This window comes from Hemitrygon akajei, chromosome 1 (assembly GCF_048418815.1).
Source record: "Hemitrygon akajei chromosome 1, sHemAka1.3, whole genome shotgun sequence".
Taxonomy (NCBI): Eukaryota; Metazoa; Chordata; class Chondrichthyes; order Myliobatiformes; family Dasyatidae; genus Hemitrygon; species Hemitrygon akajei.
The window spans coordinates 388254-408020 of record NC_133124.1 but is presented as its reverse complement, the minus strand read 5'-3'; the positions used below and the strand labels follow the sequence as shown (position 1 = coordinate 408020).

Here is a 19767-nt window from a genome sequence, read left to right as displayed (position 1 = left end):
TAATATTTTAGCCTCCACCACCATTCCTGGTAAGTAATTCCAGGCACTCACAACCCTCTGTGTAAAAAACTTACCCCTGATGTCTCCCCTAAATTTCCCTCCCTTAATTTTGTACCTATGCCCTCTGGTGTTTGCTATTGGTGCCCTGGGAAACAGGTACTGACTATCCACACTATCTATGCCTCTCATAATCTTGTAGACCTCTATCAAGTCCCTTCTCATTCTTCTACGCTCCAAAGAGAAAAGTCCCAGCTCTGCTAACCTTGCTTCATATGACTTTGTTCTCCAATCCAGGCAACATCCTGGTAAATCTCCTCTGCACCCTCTCCATAGCTTCCACATCCTTCCTATAATGAGGTGACCAGAATTGAACACAATACTCTAAATACAGTCTCACCAAAGCCATCTGACCCTTTGAATCTGTTTCACCATTCAATAAGATCATGGCTGATCTGGCCATGACTCATTTCTACTTACCTGCCTTTTCCCCATAATCCTCAAGTCCCCTACTATGCAAAAATCTATCCAACCTGGTCTTAAATACATTTACTAGTGTGTGAGGGAGGACAGGCAGGTGATAGAGAAGGGGAGCACTCAGACCGAAGATGTAGGGGAGAAGGAAGAAAAAGAAGATAGTAAAGTTGTTTGCACCATTAGGGATAAACAGAGAGTAAGAGGTGGAGAATTTCTTAAATGCATTTATTTTAATGCTAGGAGCATTGTAAGAAAGGTGGACGGGCTTAGAGCATGGATTGATACTTGGAAATATGAAGTTGTAGATATTAGAGAAACATGGTTGCAGGAGGGGTGTGATTGGCAACTAAATATTCCTGGATTTCGTTGCTTCAGGTGTGATAGAATCGGAGGGGCAAGAGGGGGAGGTGTTGCATTGCTTGTCAGAGAAAATATTACAGCGGTGCTTTGGCAGGATAGATTAGAAGGCTCGTCTAGGGAGGCTATTTGGATGGATTTGAGGAATGGGAAAGATGTAGCAACACTTATGGGGTGTATTATAGACCACCTAATGGGGAGCGAGAATTGGAGGAGCAAATTTGTAAGGAGATAGCAGATATTTGTAGTAAGCACAAGGTTGTGATTGTGGGAGATTTTAATTTTCCACACAGACTGGGAAGCCCATACTGTAAAAGGGATGGATGGTTTGGAGTTTGTACAATGTGTGCAGGGTAGTTTTTTGCAGTAATACATAGAGGTACCAACTAGAGAAGGGGCAGTGTTGGATCTCCTGTTAGGAAATGAGATAGGTCAGGTGACGGAGGTATGTGTTGGGGAGCACTTCGGGTCCAGTGATCACAATGCCATTAGTTTCAATATAATTATGGAGAAGGATAGATCTGGACCCAGGGTTGAGATTTTTGATCGGAGAAAGGCTAACATTGAGGAGAAGTGAAAGGATTTAGAAGGAGTGGATTGGACAATTTGTTTTATGGGAAGGATGTAATAGAGAAATGGAGGTCATGTAAAGGTGAAATTTTGAAGGTACAGAATCTTTATGTTCGTGTTAGGTTGAAAGGAAAGGTTAAAAGTTTGAGAGAGCCGTGGTTGTTAAGGGATATTGGAAACTTGGTTCGGAAAAAGAGGGAGCTCAACAATAAATATAGGCAGCATGGAGTAAATGAGGTGCTTGAGGAATATAAAGAATGTAAAAAGAATCTTAAGAAAGAAATTAGAAAAGCTAAAAGAAGATATGAGGTTGCTTTGGCAAGTAAGGTGAAAATAAATCCAAAATGTTTCTACAGTTATATTAATAGCAAGAGGATAGTGAGGGATAAAATTGGTCCCTGAGAGAATCAGAGTTGACAGCTATGTGTGGAGCCAAAAGAGATGGGGAGGATTTTGAACAATTTCTTTTCTTCGGTATTCACTAAGGAGAAGGATATTCAATTGTGTAAGGTAAGGGAAACAAGTAGGGTAGTTATGGAAACTATGATGATTAAAGAAGAGGAAGTACTGGAGCTTTTAAAGTGTGCAAGGTCGTATTTGACAACTTTTATTGAATTTTTCGAATAAGTTACTAGGAAAGTTGACGAGGATAAAGCTGTGGATGTTGTCTATATGGACTTCAGAAAGGCCTTTGACAAGGTTCCACATGGAAGGTTAGTTAGGAAGGTTCAATCGTTAGGTATTAATATTGAAGTAGTAAACGGATTCAACAGTGGCTAGATGGGAGATACCAGAGAGTATGGTGGATAACTGTTTGTCAGGTTGGAGGCCAGTGACTAGTGTTGTGCCTCAGGGATTTGTACTGGGTCCAATGTTGTTTGTCATATACATTAATGATCTGGATGATGGGGTGGTAAATTAGATTAGTAAGTATGCAGATGATACTAAGATAGGTGGCATTCTGGATAATGAAGTAGGTTTTCAAAGCTTGCAGAGAGATTTAGGCCAGTTAGAAGAGTGGGCCAAAAGAGGTGCTACATTTTGGTAGGAATAATCCAAATAGGACATACATGGTAAATGGTAGGGTACTGAGGAATGCAGTAGAACAGAGTGATCTAGGAATAATGGTGCATATTTCCCTGAAGGTGGAATCTCATGTGGATAGGGTGGTGAAGAAAACTTTTGGTATGCTGGCCTTTATAAATCACAGCATTGAGTATAGGAGTTGGGATGTAATATTAAAATTGCACAAGGCATTGGTGAGGCCAAAGTTGGAGTATTGTGTACAGTTCTGGTCACCAAATTATAGGAAAGATGTCAACAAAATAGAGAGAGTACAGAGGAGATTTACTAGAATGTTACCTGGGTTTCAGCACCTAAGTTACAGAGAAACGGTGAACAAGTTAGGACTTTATTCTTTGGAGCGTAGAAGGTTGAGGGGGGACTTGATAAAGGTATTTAAAATTATGAGGGGGATAGATAGAGTTGATGTGGATAGGCTTTTTCCATTGAGGGTAGGGGAGATTCAAACAAGAGGACATGAGTTGAGAGTTAAGGGGCAAAAGTTTAGGGGTAACACGAGGGGGAACTTCTTTACTCAGAGAGTGGTAGCTGTGTGGAACGAGTTTCCTGTAGAAGTGGTAGAGGCAGGTTCGATATTGTCATTAAAAAAAAATTGGATAGGTATACGGACAGGAAAGGAATGGAAGGTTATGGGCTGAGTGCAGGTCGGTGGGACTAGGTGAGAGTAAGCGTTCGAAACGGAATAGAAGGGCCGAGATGGCCTGTTTCCATGCTGTAATTGTTACATATGTTATGTTATAAATCGGAAGAATGGGAAAAAAGTGGCAAATACACTGTTGGGAAATTTTTAGCCAGAGGGTCATGGATTTCTGGAATTCGTTGCCACATACAGCTGTGGAGGCCCAATCATTGAGGGGTTTTAAGGAGGAGATTGACAGGTATCTCATTAGTCAGGGTATCAAGGGATATGGGAAAAAAGCCAGAAATTGGAACTAGACGGGAGAATAATTTAGCTCATGGTGGAGTGGCAGAGCAGATTCGATGGGCCGAATGGCCTACTTCTGCTCCTTCGTCTTGTGATCTTTGTCTTGTATGATAACGCATTTTGGTAAATGGGAAGAAGGTTCAAAGAGATAAGGTAAGGGCACTTATTTCAAAGGGAATTGAATATAAAACCAAGGAGATAATGCTGAGCCTTTGTAAGACACCAGTCAGGCCACACTTGGGAGTATTTTCTACAGTTTTGGGTTCCTTATCTCAGAAAGGATGTCCTGTTATTGGAGAGAGCCCAGTGGAGGTTCAGGAGGATGATTCCAAGAATGAAGGGATGAACATATGAGGAGTGTTAGGCAGCTTTGGGCATGTACTCACTGGAATTTAGAAGAATGCGGGGTGATCTCATTGAAACCTACGGAATGTTGAAAGCACTAGATAGGGTGGATGTGGAGAGGCTGTTTCCTCTGGTGGAGAATCCTGAACTAGAAGGCACAGCCTCAAAATTGAGGGGTGACCCTTTAGAAGAGAGATAAGGAGGAATTTTTTTAGCCAGTGAGTAGTTGGCAAGTGGCCAAGTAGTTAAGGCATTCGTCTACTGATCTGAAGGTCGCTAGTTCAAGCCTTGGCTGAGCCTTGTCCTTGAGCAAGGCACTTAACCACACATTGCTCTGCGACGAAACCGGTGCCAAGCTGTATGAGTCCTAATGTCCTTCCCTTGGACAACATCAGTGGCGTGGAGAGGGGAGACTTGCAGCATGAGCAACTGCTGGTCTTCCATACAACCTTGTCCAGGCTTGTGCCCTGGAAATTTACCAAGGCGCAAATCCATGGCCTCACGAGACTAATGGAGGCCTACACAGTAAATCTGTGTAATACTCTGCCACAGACTGCCAAGAGTGTGGGTATATTTAAGGCAGAAGTTGATCGTTTCCTTATCAGTCAGGGCAGGAACTGGCGAAGCAGACTCGATGAGCTGAATGAACTAATTCTGCTCCTATATGTAGTGAGAATCCTAGCAAGGAGAGGCTGATGATAGGCGAAATTGCAGTCAAAAGGGTGAATTGCAATGTAAAAGGTGGACAAAACCAAAAAGGTGAATACAGGACTGAAAGTGCTATATTTAAATGTACACAGTATACAGAATAAGGTAGATGAACTTGATTGGCATGTATGACGTTGTAGGCATCACTGAATCATGGCTGAAAGAAGATTATAGCTGGGTGCTTAATGTTCAAGGATACAGGAGAAGCTAAAGTCAGATGCATCAGTATTATGTGGAGTAAAGGGAATTACAGAGGTGAGGCATTGAAGAAGAGTTGCCCAGAACCGACTGAATAAAGAACATAACAGGACAACAGCAGAGTGGCAGTGGCAGGAATTTCTGGAAGCAGTTCAGAAGGCACAGGATATACGTCTTCCTAAAAAGGAAGACGTATTCCAAGACAAATGGACACAAATGTGGCTAACAAGAGAAGTCAAAGCCAACATAAAAGCAAAGAGACCATAAGATATAGGAGCAGAATTAGGCCAATTGGCTCATCGATTCTGCTCTGTCACTTCATCGTGGCTGATTCATTTTTTCTTACAGCCACCTCCTACTGCCTTCTCCCTATATCCCTTCATGCCCTAATCAATCACGAATCTATCAACCTCTGCCTTAAATTTACTAAAAGACTTGGGCTCCACAGCTGCCTGTCGCAAATAATTCCACAGATTCAGTACGCTCTGGTTAAAGAAATTACTCCTCATCTCCACTCTAAAGGATGTCCCTCTATTCTGAGGTTCTGACCCCTGGTCCTACACTCTCCCACTATGGGAAACATCCTCTCTCCATCCAGTCTATCAAGGCTTTTCATCATTTAATAGGTTTCAATGAGGTCATCACTCTTCTTCTGAATGCTAGTGAATACAGGCGCAGAGCCATCAAATGCTCTTCATAAGACACGCTATCCAATCTTGAAATCATTTTCGTGATGCTCCTTTGAACACTCTCCAGTTTCAGCACATCCTTTCCAAGATAAGGAGCACACATCTGCTCAGAATACTCCAAATGAGACCTCACCAGTGCTTTATTAAGTTTCAACATTACACCCTTGCTTTTATATTCTAGTCGTCTTGAAATGAATACTAACATTGCATTTGCCTTCCTCGCCACAGACATAATCTGCAAATTAACCTTTAGGGATTCCTTTAATGGATTTACATGGATTCCAAAGCCCCTCTGCACTCCCGATTTTTGTATTTTCTCTCCGTTTAGAAAATAGTCAACCCTTTCATTTCTTCTACCAAAATGCATCACCATACACCCATACACTCCATTTGCTATTTCCTTGACCATTCTCCTAATCAGCCCAAGTCCTTCAGTAACGTCCTTAAACCTATCTCTACTTCCTCAAACCTAGCTGTCTCTTCACCCATATTCATAATTATTTGCAAACTTTGCAACAAAGCCATCAATTCCATCATCCAAATCATTGACATATAATGTAAAAAGAATCGGTCCCAATACAGACCCTTGTGGAACACCACTAGCAACCGGCAGTCAGAGAGAAAAGGCTCCCTTTATTTCCACTCTTTGCCTCCTGCCAGTCAGCCACAGCGTTATCCATCGTAGAATCTTTCCTGTGATACTTTGGGTCCATAACTTGTTAAGCAGTTTCACGTGTGGCCCCTTGTCAAAGACCTTCTGAAAATCCCAGTACACAATATAAATTGATTCGGCTTTGCCTACCCTGCTTGTTATTTCTTCAAAGAATTCCAAGAGACTTATCAAGCAAATTTCCCTTGAGAAAACCATGCTGACTACGGCCTTTTTTACCATGTGCCTCCAAGTACCTACAGACCTCATACTTAACAATCAACCCAACATCTTCCCAATCATTGAAACCAGACTAACTGGCCTATAGTTTACACAAAGTATACTGCAGATGCTGTGGTCAAATCAACACATACAAACAAGCTGGATGAACTCAGCAGGTCGGGCAGCATCCATTGAAATGAGCAGTCAATGTTTCAGGCCAAGACCCTTCATCAGTCCTGATGAAGGGTCTTGGCCCGAAACGTTGACTGCTCATTTCAATGGATGCTGCACTGGCCTATAGTTTCCTTTCTTCTGCCTCTCTCCCTTCTTGAAAGTGGAATGATTCTTGAAAGATTATTGCTAAATTGACTGTTATAGATACTATAAATTATTATAAATGTAACACGCTGTAAGGTTTTACTGCTAATGTAATGGCTTCTCTGTAATGTTCCACTGCTAAGTAATGGTTTCTCTGTAGCAGCAATGTTTAGGTTATGACTAGAGATAATGGGGCATGTTAGGCAATGAGCAGGATGTTTTTCTTTGTTGTGTGTCTGGGAGCTGGGAATTCACAGTCTTTTGCTAGGGAGAGATGAGGAGAGAAGATGCGAATGGAGAGAGTTGGTAGACTGCCAGATGGAATGGACTTGGAGCATGGGTCTGAAAGTCAGTGACGATCGGAGGAAGTCGATGGTGGACGAATGGCCTTATCAGTGAGCTCCAATGATGCATATTAAACTGTTTCATGAGAATGGCCCCTTTTTTTTTGTTTCTTCACTAACCATATGGTCAAATTAAAAATTATAAAGCTCAATCGATTAATTGCATATTGTGTACTGTTTGTTATTTCGTTGTACGATTTGTAACAGGGGACACATTGCTAGCATCCACCCAAATGAGATTTCTTAAGTTTGGTCGGGCCGGGGGCTATCATCCCCTATATTAATTTGCTAGCCGAACTTAGAGTTACATAAATTAGTATAATTGTACATTTAGACAGAGAAGTAACGTAAAGATTTTTCTCCTCATGTATGTGAAGGATGTAAGAAATAAAGTCAATTCAATTCATTAATAATGCCCCCATGATCTTTTCAGCTACCTTTTTTAGAACTCTGTAGCATACACCACCTGGTCAGGTGACCTATCTACCTTCAGACCTTTCAGTTTCCCAAGTAACTTCTCTCTAGTTATGGCAAATTCACACACTTCATGCCCCCGACACCTGGAACTTCCACAATGCTGCCAGTGCCTTCCACAGAGAAGCCAGATGCGAAATACTTATTCAGTTCATCCACCATTTCTTTATCGCATTACAACTTCTCCAACATTCCGATATCCACTCTTGCCTCCCATTTACACTTGAGGTATCTGAAGAAACCATTGGTATGCTCTTTAATATTATTGGCTAGCTTACTTTTATCTTCCACCTTAACTTTCTTAATTACTTTTTTAGTTGCTTTCTGTTGGAATTCTTTTTATGTTATATGCTAATGATTTAGATGATGGAATTCATGACTTTATTGCAAAATTTGCAGACAATACAAAGATAGGTTGAGGGGCAAGTAGTGTTCAGAAGGTAGAGAGGCTACAGAAACAGACAGATTAGGAGAACGAGAAAAGATGTAGCAGATAGAATACAGTGTCAGGAAGTGTATGGTCACGCACTTTGGTAGAAATTAAAAGGTTGAGCATTTTCTAAATGGAAAGAAAATACAAAAAACTGAGGCACAAAGGGACTTGGGAGCACTTGTCCAGAATTTCCTAAAGGTTAACTTGCAGGATGAATCTGTGAAGAGGAAGACAAATGCGATGTTAGCGTTCATTTCAAGCGGACCAGAATATAAAAGCAAGGATGTAATATTGAAAATTTATAAAACACTGGTGAGGCCTCACTTCGAGTATTGTGAGGTGTTTTGGGCCTCTTGTCTTAAAAAGGATATGCTGAAACTGGTGAGAGTTCAAAGGTGATTCACGAAAATAATCCACGATTGAATGGCTTGTTATTCAGTGTTTGATGGCTCTGGGAATTCAGAAGAATGAGGGATGACCTCATTGAAACCAATTGAATGGTGAAAGGCCTTGATAGAGTGGGTGCTTCTAAGACCAGAGGACACAGCCTCAGAATAGAGGGGCATCTTTTTAGAACAGAGATGAGGAACAATTTCTTTAGCCAGAGAGTGTCGAATCTGTGGGCATTATTTGCTACAGGCAACTGTGGAGGGCAAGTTTTTATGTATATTTAATATAGAAACATTGAAATCTATAGCACATTACAGGCCCTTCAGCTCAGAATGTTGGGCCAACCATGTAACCTACTCAAGAAGCCGTTTAGAATTTCTCTACTGCATAGCCCTCTTTTTTTCTAAGCTCCATGTATCCATCTATGAGTTTCTTAAAAGACCCTATTGTATCCGCTTCTATCACCTTCACTGGCAGTGCATTTCACACACCCACCACTCTCTGTGAAAAACTTACCTCTGACATCCCTCTTGTACCTACTTCTAAGCGCCTTAAAACTGTGTCACCTCGTGTTAGCCATTTCAACCCTGGGAAAAAGCCTCTGGCTATCCACACGATCAATGCTTCTCATCTTCTTATACACCAATCAGGTCATCTCTCATCCTTCAGCTCTCCAAGGAGAAAAGGCCAATCTCATTCAACCTATTCTTATAAGATATGCTCTCCAATCCAGGCAACATCCTTGCAAGGCTCTTCTGCACTCTCTCTATAGCATCCATACTCTTTCTGTAGTGAGGTGACCAGAACGGAACACAGTACTCCAAAGTGGGGTCTAACTCAGGTCTTGTATAACTGTAACATTTCCTCACAGCTCTTGAACTCAATCCCATGGATGATGAAGGCCAACACACATTATGCCTTCTTAACAACACTGTCAACCTGCACAGCAGCTTTGAGAGTCCTATGGATATGGACCCCAAGATCTCACTGATCCTCTACACTGCCAAGAGTCTTACCACTAATATTATATTTAAGGCAGAGGTTGATAAATTCTTGATTGGTTAAGCCATGAAGGGATACAGAGAGATGGCAGGATATTGGGGCTGACAGGAAAATTGGATCAGCCATGATGAAATGGCAAAGCAAACTCAATGGGCCAAATGGCCTAATTCTGCTACTGTATTTTATGGTCTTGTATGGAGCTGTGCTCAGACACAGTCAGCTCTTTGACGCCAATTAAAGGTGTCTTTGTCTTTTTTTTTTAAACGCCTTTTTAACAACTGCAGGACAAGTTTGGATATTAAAAACTTTATGTACTGCAGGTCTACCCCATCAGCAAGCTACTCATTGGCGGAGAAGCTGGTTGGCTGCGGACCATGATGCTACCTGCTTCAGAAAGATATCAGAGTTGGTGTGTGAAGGTTGTGTACAGTCTAATAGGAAGTGATTGCCTTAAACATTTTTCTTGCAATTTCAAGACCCTGTTGGGACATTGGTAACGCAAATTACTGCCTCAGTTGTAGTGAGGACGAGCACTCATGCCATAGGCTAGCTGTTGCAGCAGTCCAGGAGGGGATATACCGGAGGTAGTGTGGCATGGCATCCATGCTGCATTGAGTCTGGCCCCTCCCGTTGGTGCTACATTTCAGCATTCACTCGGTGAAAATCAAACTGGATTGCGTGTATCTTTGTCTGTGTACTGCTGACAGCTGCTTGTTCCTGCTAATAACACCAATGCACCATCAATTTACAGAACATGTCACTCAGGGAATTGGCTATATTATGCTTTTTGCTGTGTGACTGTATGAATACTGATACCTTATTTGGGCCTTGTGGTGTATGTGACTTGGTATTGTGTTTTGCACCTTGGCTGTATTCTTGGGTATTCATATATGGTTGAATGAAAATTAAACAAACCTGAACTTGAAATGAGCAGGTATGACATTGTGAGCATCATTGAAAAGTGACTGAAAGAAAATCATAGCTGGGAGCTTAACACCCAAGGATACACATGTATCAAAAGGACTGATTCCAGGAATGAAAGGGGGGTGGGGGGGGGGGATCTTATAGAAAGATTCAGAATGTTAAAAGGCCTGAACAGATTAGATATGGCAAAGTTATTTTCCATGGTAGGGGATTCTAGGACAAGAGGGCACGACTTTAGGATTGAAGGACGTCCTTTTAGAACTGAGATGCGGAGAAATTAGTCAGAGAGTGGTAAATCTGTGGAATTTGTTGCCATGAATGGCTGTGGAGGCCAAGTCATTGGGTGCATTTAAGGCAGAGATAGACAGGTTCTTGATTAGCCAGGGCATCAAAGGGTATGGGGTGAAAGCAGGGGAGTGGGGATGACTGGAAGAATTGGATCAACCATGATTGAATGGCAGAGCAGACGTGATGGGCCGAATAGCCTACTTCTGCTCCTATATCTTATGGTTGCTTGGTCTTATGACTGGCAGGTAGGCAGAGGATAAATTCAAAACTTTGGAAAGAGTTTAGATAAGATCAGGAGATACAGGATCCTTGTGGGTAAAGTTAATAAACTGCATGGGTAAAAAGACCCTGATTAGAGTTATATACAGATCTCTGAACAGTAGTCAGGATGTGGTATGCAAGTTACCACAGGAAATAAAAAACACATGTAAAAAGGGCAATGTTACGATAGTCATGGGGAATTTCAATACACAGGTAGATTCGGAAAATTAGGTTGATGCTGGATCCCAAGAGAGGGAATTTGTAGGATGCCTATAAGATGGCCGCCTTTTAGAGTAGCTTGTGGTTAAGATCACTTGGGAACTGCAATTCTGGACTGGGTGCTGTGTAATGAACCAGATTTGATTAGGAAGCTTAAGGTTAAGGAATCCTTTGGAGGCAATGATCATAATACAATAGAATTGACCCTGCAGTTTGAGTGGGAAAAGAGAAAGTCAGATGTATCAGTACTAGAGTAAAGGAAATTACAGAGGCATACGAGAAGAGCTGTCCATAGTTGAGTGGAAGGGGACAAAGCAGGGATGATGGCAGAACAGTAATGGCTGGAATTTCTGGGGGCAAATCAGAAGGCACAGGATAGATATATCCCAAAGATGAGTAAGTATTTTAAAGGGAGGAAGAGGCAACTGTGGCTGACAAGGGAAGTCAAGGGCAGCATAAAAGGAAAGGAGAGGACATACAAAATAGCAACAATTTGTGGGAAGCTAGAGGATTGGGAAGCTTTTAAAAACTAACAGAAGGCAATGAAAAAGCTGTAAAGAGAGAAAATATGAAATAAGAAGTTAAGCTAGCCAATAATATAAAAGAAGATACCAAAAGCTTTTTCAGATATATAAAGAATAAAAGAAAGGTGAGAGTAGATATCGGACCTTTGGAAAATGATGCTGAAGAGGTAGTTATGGGGGACAAAGAAATGGCAGAGGAACTTAATAAGTATTTTGAATCAATCTTCACTGTGGAAGACAACAGCAATATGTCAGAAATTCAAGAGTGTCAGGGGTCAGAAGTGAGTAATGTTAATACTAAGGAGAAGATGCTTGGGAAGCAGAAAACTCTGAAGGTAGGTAAGTCACCTGGATCAGATGGACTACACCCCATGGTTTTCACTTACCAAAAAACAGTTAGGGCAGCTAAACTCAAACAGGACAAAGCAGGTAAAATATTCAATGTAAGAAGAGTGAGTACAGAGAGCTTGGTAGGAAGTTAAAAAGCAGGACCACAAGGGTGGTAATCTCAGGATTGCTACCTCTGCCACGGGCCAGTGAGGGTAAGAATAGCATGCTCTGGAGGATGAACACGTGGCTGAGGAACTGGTTTAGGGGGCAGAATTTCAGATTTCAGGATCATTGAGACCTCTTCTGGATCAGGTGGAACCTGTACAAGAGAGCAGGTTACACCTGAACTACAGGGGGAACAATATCCTTGCAGGAAGGTTTATTAGTGCCATTGGGGGGGAGGGAGTTTAAACTAGATTTGCAGGTGGATGGGAACCAGAGTGCCAGAGCAGATAGTGGAGTGGGGGTGAAAATAAATTATGTTAAAGGTTCATGCAAAATCACAAATAGAAGGGTTGTGTGTGGTGGTAATAATCTTCTGAAGTGTGTCTATTTCAATGTGAGGAGTATTGTGGGGAAGGCTGATGAGCTGAGGGCGTGGATTGACATGTGAAATTATGACATAGTAGCCATTAGTGAAACTTGGCTACAGAAGGGGCAGGACTGGCAGCTTAATGTTCCAGGGTTCCGATGTTTCAGATGTAATAGAGGCAGAGGGATGAAGGGTGGGGGGGGGGGGGGGGGGGCGGGTGGTGGCAGTGCTAGTCAGGAAAAATGTTACAGTAGTGCTCAGGCAGGACAGATCAGAGGGCTTGTCTACCGAGGCCATACGGATGGAGCTGAGAAACAGGAAAGGTATGACCACATTAATGGGGTTGTATACAGATCACCCAATGGTCAGCGAGAATTGGAGGAGCTAATCTGCAGAGAGATAGCAGACAACTGCAGGAAACATGAAGTTGTGATAGTAGGGGATTTTAATTTTCCACATATTGATTGGGACCCCCATACTGTTAAAGGTCTAGACGGGTTAGAGTTTGTAAAATGTGTTCAGGAAAGTTTTTTAAATCAATATATAGAGGTACCAACTAGACAGGATTCAATATTTGATCTCCTATTAGGAAACGAGTTAGGACAGGTGATGGAAGTGTGTGTAGGGGAACACTTTGGTTCCAGTGATCATAACACCATTAGTTTCAACTTGATCATGGATAAAAATAGATCTGGTCCTCGGGTTGAGGTTCTAAACTGGAAAAAGGCCAAATTTGAAGAAATGAGAAAGGATCTAAAAAGCGTGGACTGGGACAGATTGTTCTCTGGCAAGGATGTCGTCGGTAATCCTCCGATGGTGCTGGGGAATTGGCGTATTGCTCATGTGGTTCCATTATTTGAAAAGGGTTCTAAGAGTAAACCTAGCAATTATAGGCCTGTCAGTTTGATGTGAGTGGTGGGTAAATTAATGGAAAGTATTCTTAGAGATGGTATATATAATTATCTGGATAGACAGGGTCTGATTACGAACAGTCAACATGGATTTGTGCGTGGAAGGTCATGTTTGACAAATCTTATTGAATTTTTTGAAGCGGTTACGTGGAAAGTTGATGAGGGTAAAGCAGTGGATGTAGTCTATATGGACTTCAGTAAGGCCTTTGATAAGGTTCCGCACAGAAGGTTAGTTAGGAAGGTTCAATCGTTAGGTATTAATATTGAAGTAGTAAAATGGATTCAACAGTGGCTGGATGGGAGATGCCAGAGAGTAGTGGTGGATAACTGTTAGTCAGGTTGGAGGCTGGTGACTAGTGGTGTGCCTCAGGGATCTGTACTGGGTCCAATGTTGTTTGTCATATACATTAATGATCTGGATGATGGGGTGGTAAATTGGATTAGTAAGTATGCAGATGATACTAAGGTTGTGGATAATGAAGTAGGTTTTCAAAGTTTGCAGAGAGATTTAGGCCAGTTAGAAGAGTGGGCTGAATGATAGCAGATAGAGTTTATTGCTGATAAGTGTGAGGTGCTACATTTTGGTAGGAATAATCCAAATAGGACATACATGGTAAATGGTAGGGCATTGAAGAATGCAGTAGAACAGAGTGACCTAGGAATAATGGTGCATAGATCCCTGAAGGTGGAATCTCACGTGGACAGGATGGTGAAGAAAGCTTTTGGTATGCTGGCCTTTATAAATCAGAGCATTGAGTATAGGAGTTGGGATGTAATGTTAAAATTGTACAAGGCATTGGTAAGGCCGAATTTGGAGTATTGCGTACAGTTCTAGTCACCGAATTATAGAAAAGATGTCAACAAAATAGAGAGAGTACAGCGAAGATTTACTAGAATGTTACCTGAGTTCCAGCACCTAAGTTACAGAGAAAAGTTGAACAAGTTAGGTCTTTATTCTTTGGAGCGTAGAAAGTTGAGGGGGGACTTGATAGAGGTATTTAAGATTACGAGGGGGATAGATAGAGTTGACTTGGATAGGCTTTTTCCATTGAGAGTAGGGGAGATTCAAACAAGAGGACATGAGTTGAGAGTTAGGGGCTAAAGTTTAAGGGTAACATGAGGGGGAATTTCTTTACTCAGAGAGTGGTAGCTGTGTGGAACGAGCTTCCAGTAGAAGTGGTAGAGGCAGGTTCGGTATTGTCATTTAAAGTAAAATTGGATAGGTATATGGACAGGAAACAAATGGAGGGTTATGGGCTAAGTGCGGGTCAGTGGGACTAGGTGAGAGTAAGCGTTCGGCACGGACTAGAAGGGCCGAGGTGGCCTGTTTCCGTGCTGTAATTGTTAAATGGTTATATATGGTTATAAGTGGGAGGCCTTCAAAGGAAAAATTTTGAGAGTGCAGAGTTTGTATGTTCCTGTCAGGATTAAAGGCAAATTGAATAAGAATAAGAAACCTTGGTTCTCTAGGGATATTGGAACTCTGATAAAGAAGAAGAGAGAGATGTATGACAGTATAGGAAACAGGGAGGAAATAAGGTACTTGAGGAGTATAAAAAAATACAAAAAAAACTTAAAGAAATCACGAGGGCTAAAAGAAGACATGAGGTAACTTTGGCAGTCAAGGTGGAGGTTAATCCAAAGAACTTCTACAGGTATATGAAGAACAAAGTGATAGTAAGGGATAAAATTGGTCCTGAAGATCAGAGTGATCGGCTATGTATGGAACCAAAAGAAGGAGACCAGTGTTGAAATTGCAGGGGCCCTGGCAGATATATTTAAAATGTTGGTATCTACGGGTGAGGTGCCAGAGGATTGGAGGATAGCTCATGTTGTTTTGTTGTTTAAAAAAGGCTCCAAAAGTAATCTGGGAAATTATAGGCCGGCAAGTTTGACGTCGGTAGTAATAAATTATTGGAAGGAGTACCAAGAGATAGGATCTACAAGTATTTAGATAGACAGAGACTTGTTAGGGAGAGTCAACATAGCTTTGTGCGTGGTAGGTCATGTTTAACAAATCTATTAGAGTTTCTTGAGGTTACAAGTAAAGTGGATGAAGGGAAGGCAGTGGATGTTGTCTACATGGACTTCAGTAAGGACTTTGACAAGGTAAGGACTTTGACAAGGTCCCGCATGGGAGGTTAGTTAGGAAGATTCAGTCGCTAGGTATACATGGTGAGGTAGTAAATTGGATTAAACATTGGCTCAATGGGAGAAGTCAGAGAGTGGTAGTGGAGGATTGCTTCTCTGAGTGGAGGCCTGTGACTAGTGGTGTGCCACAGGGATCAGTGCTGGGTTCATTGTTATTTGTCATCTATATCAATGATCTGGATGATAATGTGGTAAATTGGATCAGCAAATTTGCTGATGATACAAAGATTGGAAGTGTAGTGGACAGTACAGAAGGTTTTCAAAGCTTCCAGAGGGATCTGGACCAGCTGGAAAAATGGGCTGAAAAATGGCAAATAGAGTTTAATACAGACAAGTGTGAGGTATTGCACTTTGGAATGAAAAACCAAGGTAGAACATACAAGGTAAATGGTAGGGCACTGAGGAATGCAGCAGAACAGAGGGATCTGGGAATACAGATACAAAATTCCCTAAAATGGCGTCACAGGTAGATAGAGTAATAAAGAGAGCTTTTGGTACATTGGCCTTTATATATCAAAGTATTGGGTATAAGAGTTGGAATGTTATGGTGAGGTTGTATAAGGCATTGGTGAGGCTGAATTTGGAGTATTGTGTGCAGTTTTGGTCACCGAATTACAGAAAGGATATTCATAAGATTGAAAGAGTGCAGAGAAGGTTTACAAGGATGTTGTCGGTAATTGAGAAACTGAGTTACAGAGAAAGGTTGAATAGGTTAGGACTTTATTCCCTGTAGCGTAGAAGAATGAGGGGAGATTTGATAGGGGTATATAAAATTATGATGGGTATAGATAGAGTGAATGCAAGCAGGCTTTGTCCGCTGAGATTAGGAGAGAAAAAAACAAGAGGACATGGGTTAAGGGTGAAGGGGGGAAAAGTTTAAAGGGAACATTGGGGGGGGGGCTTCTTCACACAGAGAGTGGTGGGAGTGTGGAATGAGCTGCCAGATGAAATGGTAAATGCAGGCTCACTTTTAACATTTAAGAAAAACTTGGACAGGTACATGGATGAGAGGTGTATGGAGGGATATGGTCCAGGTGCAGGTCAGTGGGACTAGACAGAAAAATGGTTCGGCACAGCCAAGTAGGGCCAAAAGGCCTATTTCTGTGCTGTAATGATCTATGGTTCTATGGTAAGAGAAGAACCAATTTGCCTGGGCATAGGTCAGGACTGTTCAGACACAAAGTGCCTTGAAGCATCAAATACATTATGCAGATTCGTGGTGATCTATCCTATTGATGATATACTATTTGTTAAAAACAGTTTCTAATTAAGTTCACAGTTGAATTCTCACCTGGCTGCAAAGTAGCAGCAAGAAGGGAATGAATATACAGTGAAAACTGCGCCCGGATCCACTCATCTCCTCCTTCCCAACCTGTCCCATCGAGAAACACATCATCCCTATTTTCAGTTACATGCTTCACCAGAAAGTCTGCGAAACGCAAGTCTGCTGTGGTGAGGTGTAATACTTTGCGTAATTCTGAATCATGTATTTGTATGGCAGATTCCTCAATCTGTAAAAAAAAAATACACAAGTTAAAAGATCTCCGGCAAGCTGCATTCTTTTCATCCTGAAGAAATGGCTTTTACCTTCAGATTTGATGAAAGTATCATGCAAATAATGTTCTCAAGTTCTGTTCATACGACAATATTTCAAACTTTTGTTTAATATATTCTTGGAAAAATTCCACATAATTTAAGATGGATTTTAAAAACCAATTTATGTCAGCTGAAAATACCTCAACTCCGTTCAGTTATTGGTAGACTGTTGGTTTCTGCATGTTAGCCAAGCTAATTAAATTGCAATTGAAATAGGTTACAGATATCATCAAAAAATTGGAAAATTACAGAAGATCTCAATTATTTAAATATGTAAGGCCTTTTCTCCTGGTCAGGTGAACAAATGCAATCAAAGTATAGCGAGTAAAGGTACAGTCTGCGAATATTTATTGACATACTGCGGAATAGACCCTTCCAGCCTTCTGTGCAGTCCTGGGTAGGTCTGTAGTCTAGTGTTGTTGTTGTTTGTTTTTTTTCCTCTGTGTTGTTTTTTATGTAGTTCAGTCTAGTTTTTGTACTGTGTCATGTAACACCATGGTCCTGAAAAACGTTGTCTCATTTTTACTATGTACTGTACTAGCAGTTATGGTTGAAATGACAATAAAAGTGACTTGACTTGACTTAAGCTGTGCACCCAATCCTCCTATTTACTCCTAACCTAATCACAGGACAATTTACAATGACCAATTAACCTACCAATCAGTATGGCTTTGGACTGTGGAAGGAAACTGGAGCACCTGGAGGAAACCCACACAGTCACAGGGAGAACATACCTAATCCTAATCCTTACAGGCAGTGGCAGGAACTGAAGCCGGGTCACTGGTACCTTCAGACCTTTCAGTTTCCCAAGAACCTTCTCTCCAGTAATGGTAACTTCACACACTTCATGACTCTATACTGCTACTATCTTCCACAGCGAAGACTGACACAAAATACTTATTTACTTCATCCGCCTTTCATTGTCCCCCATTACTACTTTTCCAGCATCATTTTCCAGCAGTCCAGTATCCACTCTTGCCTCTTTTCTACACTTTATGAATGGCTAATACCAGAGGACATAATTTTAAAGTGACTGGAGGGAAGTATGGGGGGGGGGGGGGGGGAATATGTCAGAGATATGTTTTTTACACAAAGCGTGGCAGGTGCTGTTATGTTTTGTTACTCCAGGACATAAAATTAACTGAAAGAAAAACATAGGGAGAATGAGACAATGTGTATTCTTCGTTTTTACTTTTAGCGAGATGCAAACTTATGACATGGTGATGCAATAATATATGCCATTCATGTAGAACCCGTAATAAATTATGTAAACAAAGAATGCTTAATCAAACAATATATTACAACATTACTCAATTCTTAATGAAATATTAAATAAAACAACAGGTGTGTGGAACACCCTGACAGGGATGGTGGTACAGGTAGATACATTAGAGAAATTCAAGAGATTCTTAGATAGACACATGAAAGAAAAATGGAAAGCTATGTGAGGGAAGAGTTAGATTGATCTTAAAGTAGGTTAAAAGGTCAGCACCTTGTGTGTCAAAGGGCCTTTACTGTGCTGTAGTGTTCTATGTTTTTCATCGCCCTTAATATGCTGATTATCAGCCATTTTCTTAAACCACTGCAATCGCAGTGGTGAAAGTAGGTACAAACACAGAGCTGCTCAGTATGGAACTCCAACCTTTTGACAAGTGAGCATAAAATAACAGTGATATATTCTGAAATCAAGATGGTTATGTCTTCAAAACAGAGAAACTGGGATTTGGTGTTTACTTGCAGATGCTGAAGATCACACAGACTACTGCTTTGGGATGTATTGCTGAAATCCCCTTTAATGTCCAGACAAATTAAGACTCTATCGACCTCTGCCTTAAATATATCCAAAGACTTGGCCTCCACAGCAATGAATTCCACTGATTTACCTCTCTCTGGCTACAGAAATTACTCCTCATCTCCATTCTAAATGGATGTCCCTTATTTTGAGGCTGTTCCACTGGTCTTAGACTCCCTGAAAATAGGAAACATCCTCTCCACATCACTCTATCGAAGCCTTTCAACATTCGATAGGTTTCAAAGAGATTGCCCCTCATTCTTCTGAATTCCAGTGAGTATAGTCCCAGAGCCATCAAGCTCTCCACATATGTTAAACATTTCAATCCTGGAATCATTTTTGTAAAACTCCTTTGAACACTCTCCAACATTAGCAGCTCCTTTTTCAGATAAGGGGCCCAAAACTGCTCAAAGTGCAGTCTAACCAATTGATGTATAAAGTCCTCAACATAACACCCTTGCTTTTATATTCTAGTTCTCTTGAAATGAATGCTAATGAAAGCTTGAAATTTGCTTTCCTCACCACACACTCAACCTGCAAATTAACCGTTAGGAAATCCTGCATGAGGATTCCCAAATCCCTTTGCACCTCAGCACTTTGTAATTTCTCTCCACTTAGAAAATAGTCTATACTTTTATTTCTTCTACCAAAGTGTATTCCAACAGCCCAATATGCAGCAATATGGCCGCAATGACAGGTTTCTTGGAGGTCAGCAACGCTTGTTTGTCGGGATGACTGCTGTTGGAGTAGGCCAGTGGTGAGAGAGGAAGGTCAAAGGGGTTGTTGGCTCTGTGCAAATTTCTGTTATGGTTCCATTTTTGCTTTCCCTTACCAAACCTACTGTAGTAAATGGCTATTGTGTGTTTTTCATGCCAGAGTCTGGGAGACCCACAGTCTCCCAGGGAATGACATCTGCATGAAGTGCATCCAGCTGCAGCTCCTTAAAGACCATGTTAGGGATCTGGAGCAGCAGCTGGATGACCTTCGACTTGCATCGGTGAGTGAGGAGATAATCAATCAGAGTTAGTGGTAAGTAGTCACCTCGAAGTTCCAGGAGG

At 41.4% G+C, this 19767-nt stretch overlaps 1 protein-coding gene across 3 annotated transcripts in view; it reads right to left on the bottom strand.

Annotated features, from left to right (window-relative positions):
* avl9 (AVL9 homolog (S. cerevisiase)) overlaps nt 1-19767 on the bottom strand; it is a 305466-nt gene that overhangs the window by 71934 nt on the left and 213765 nt on the right. For all 3 annotated transcript variants that reach the window (XM_073070590.1, XM_073070639.1, XM_073070722.1), the window contains one exon: nt 16613-16832. In XM_073070590.1, coding sequence (XP_072926691.1) covers nt 16613-16832 — 220 coding nt within the window. The remainder of the gene's footprint in view (nt 1-16612; nt 16833-19767) is intronic.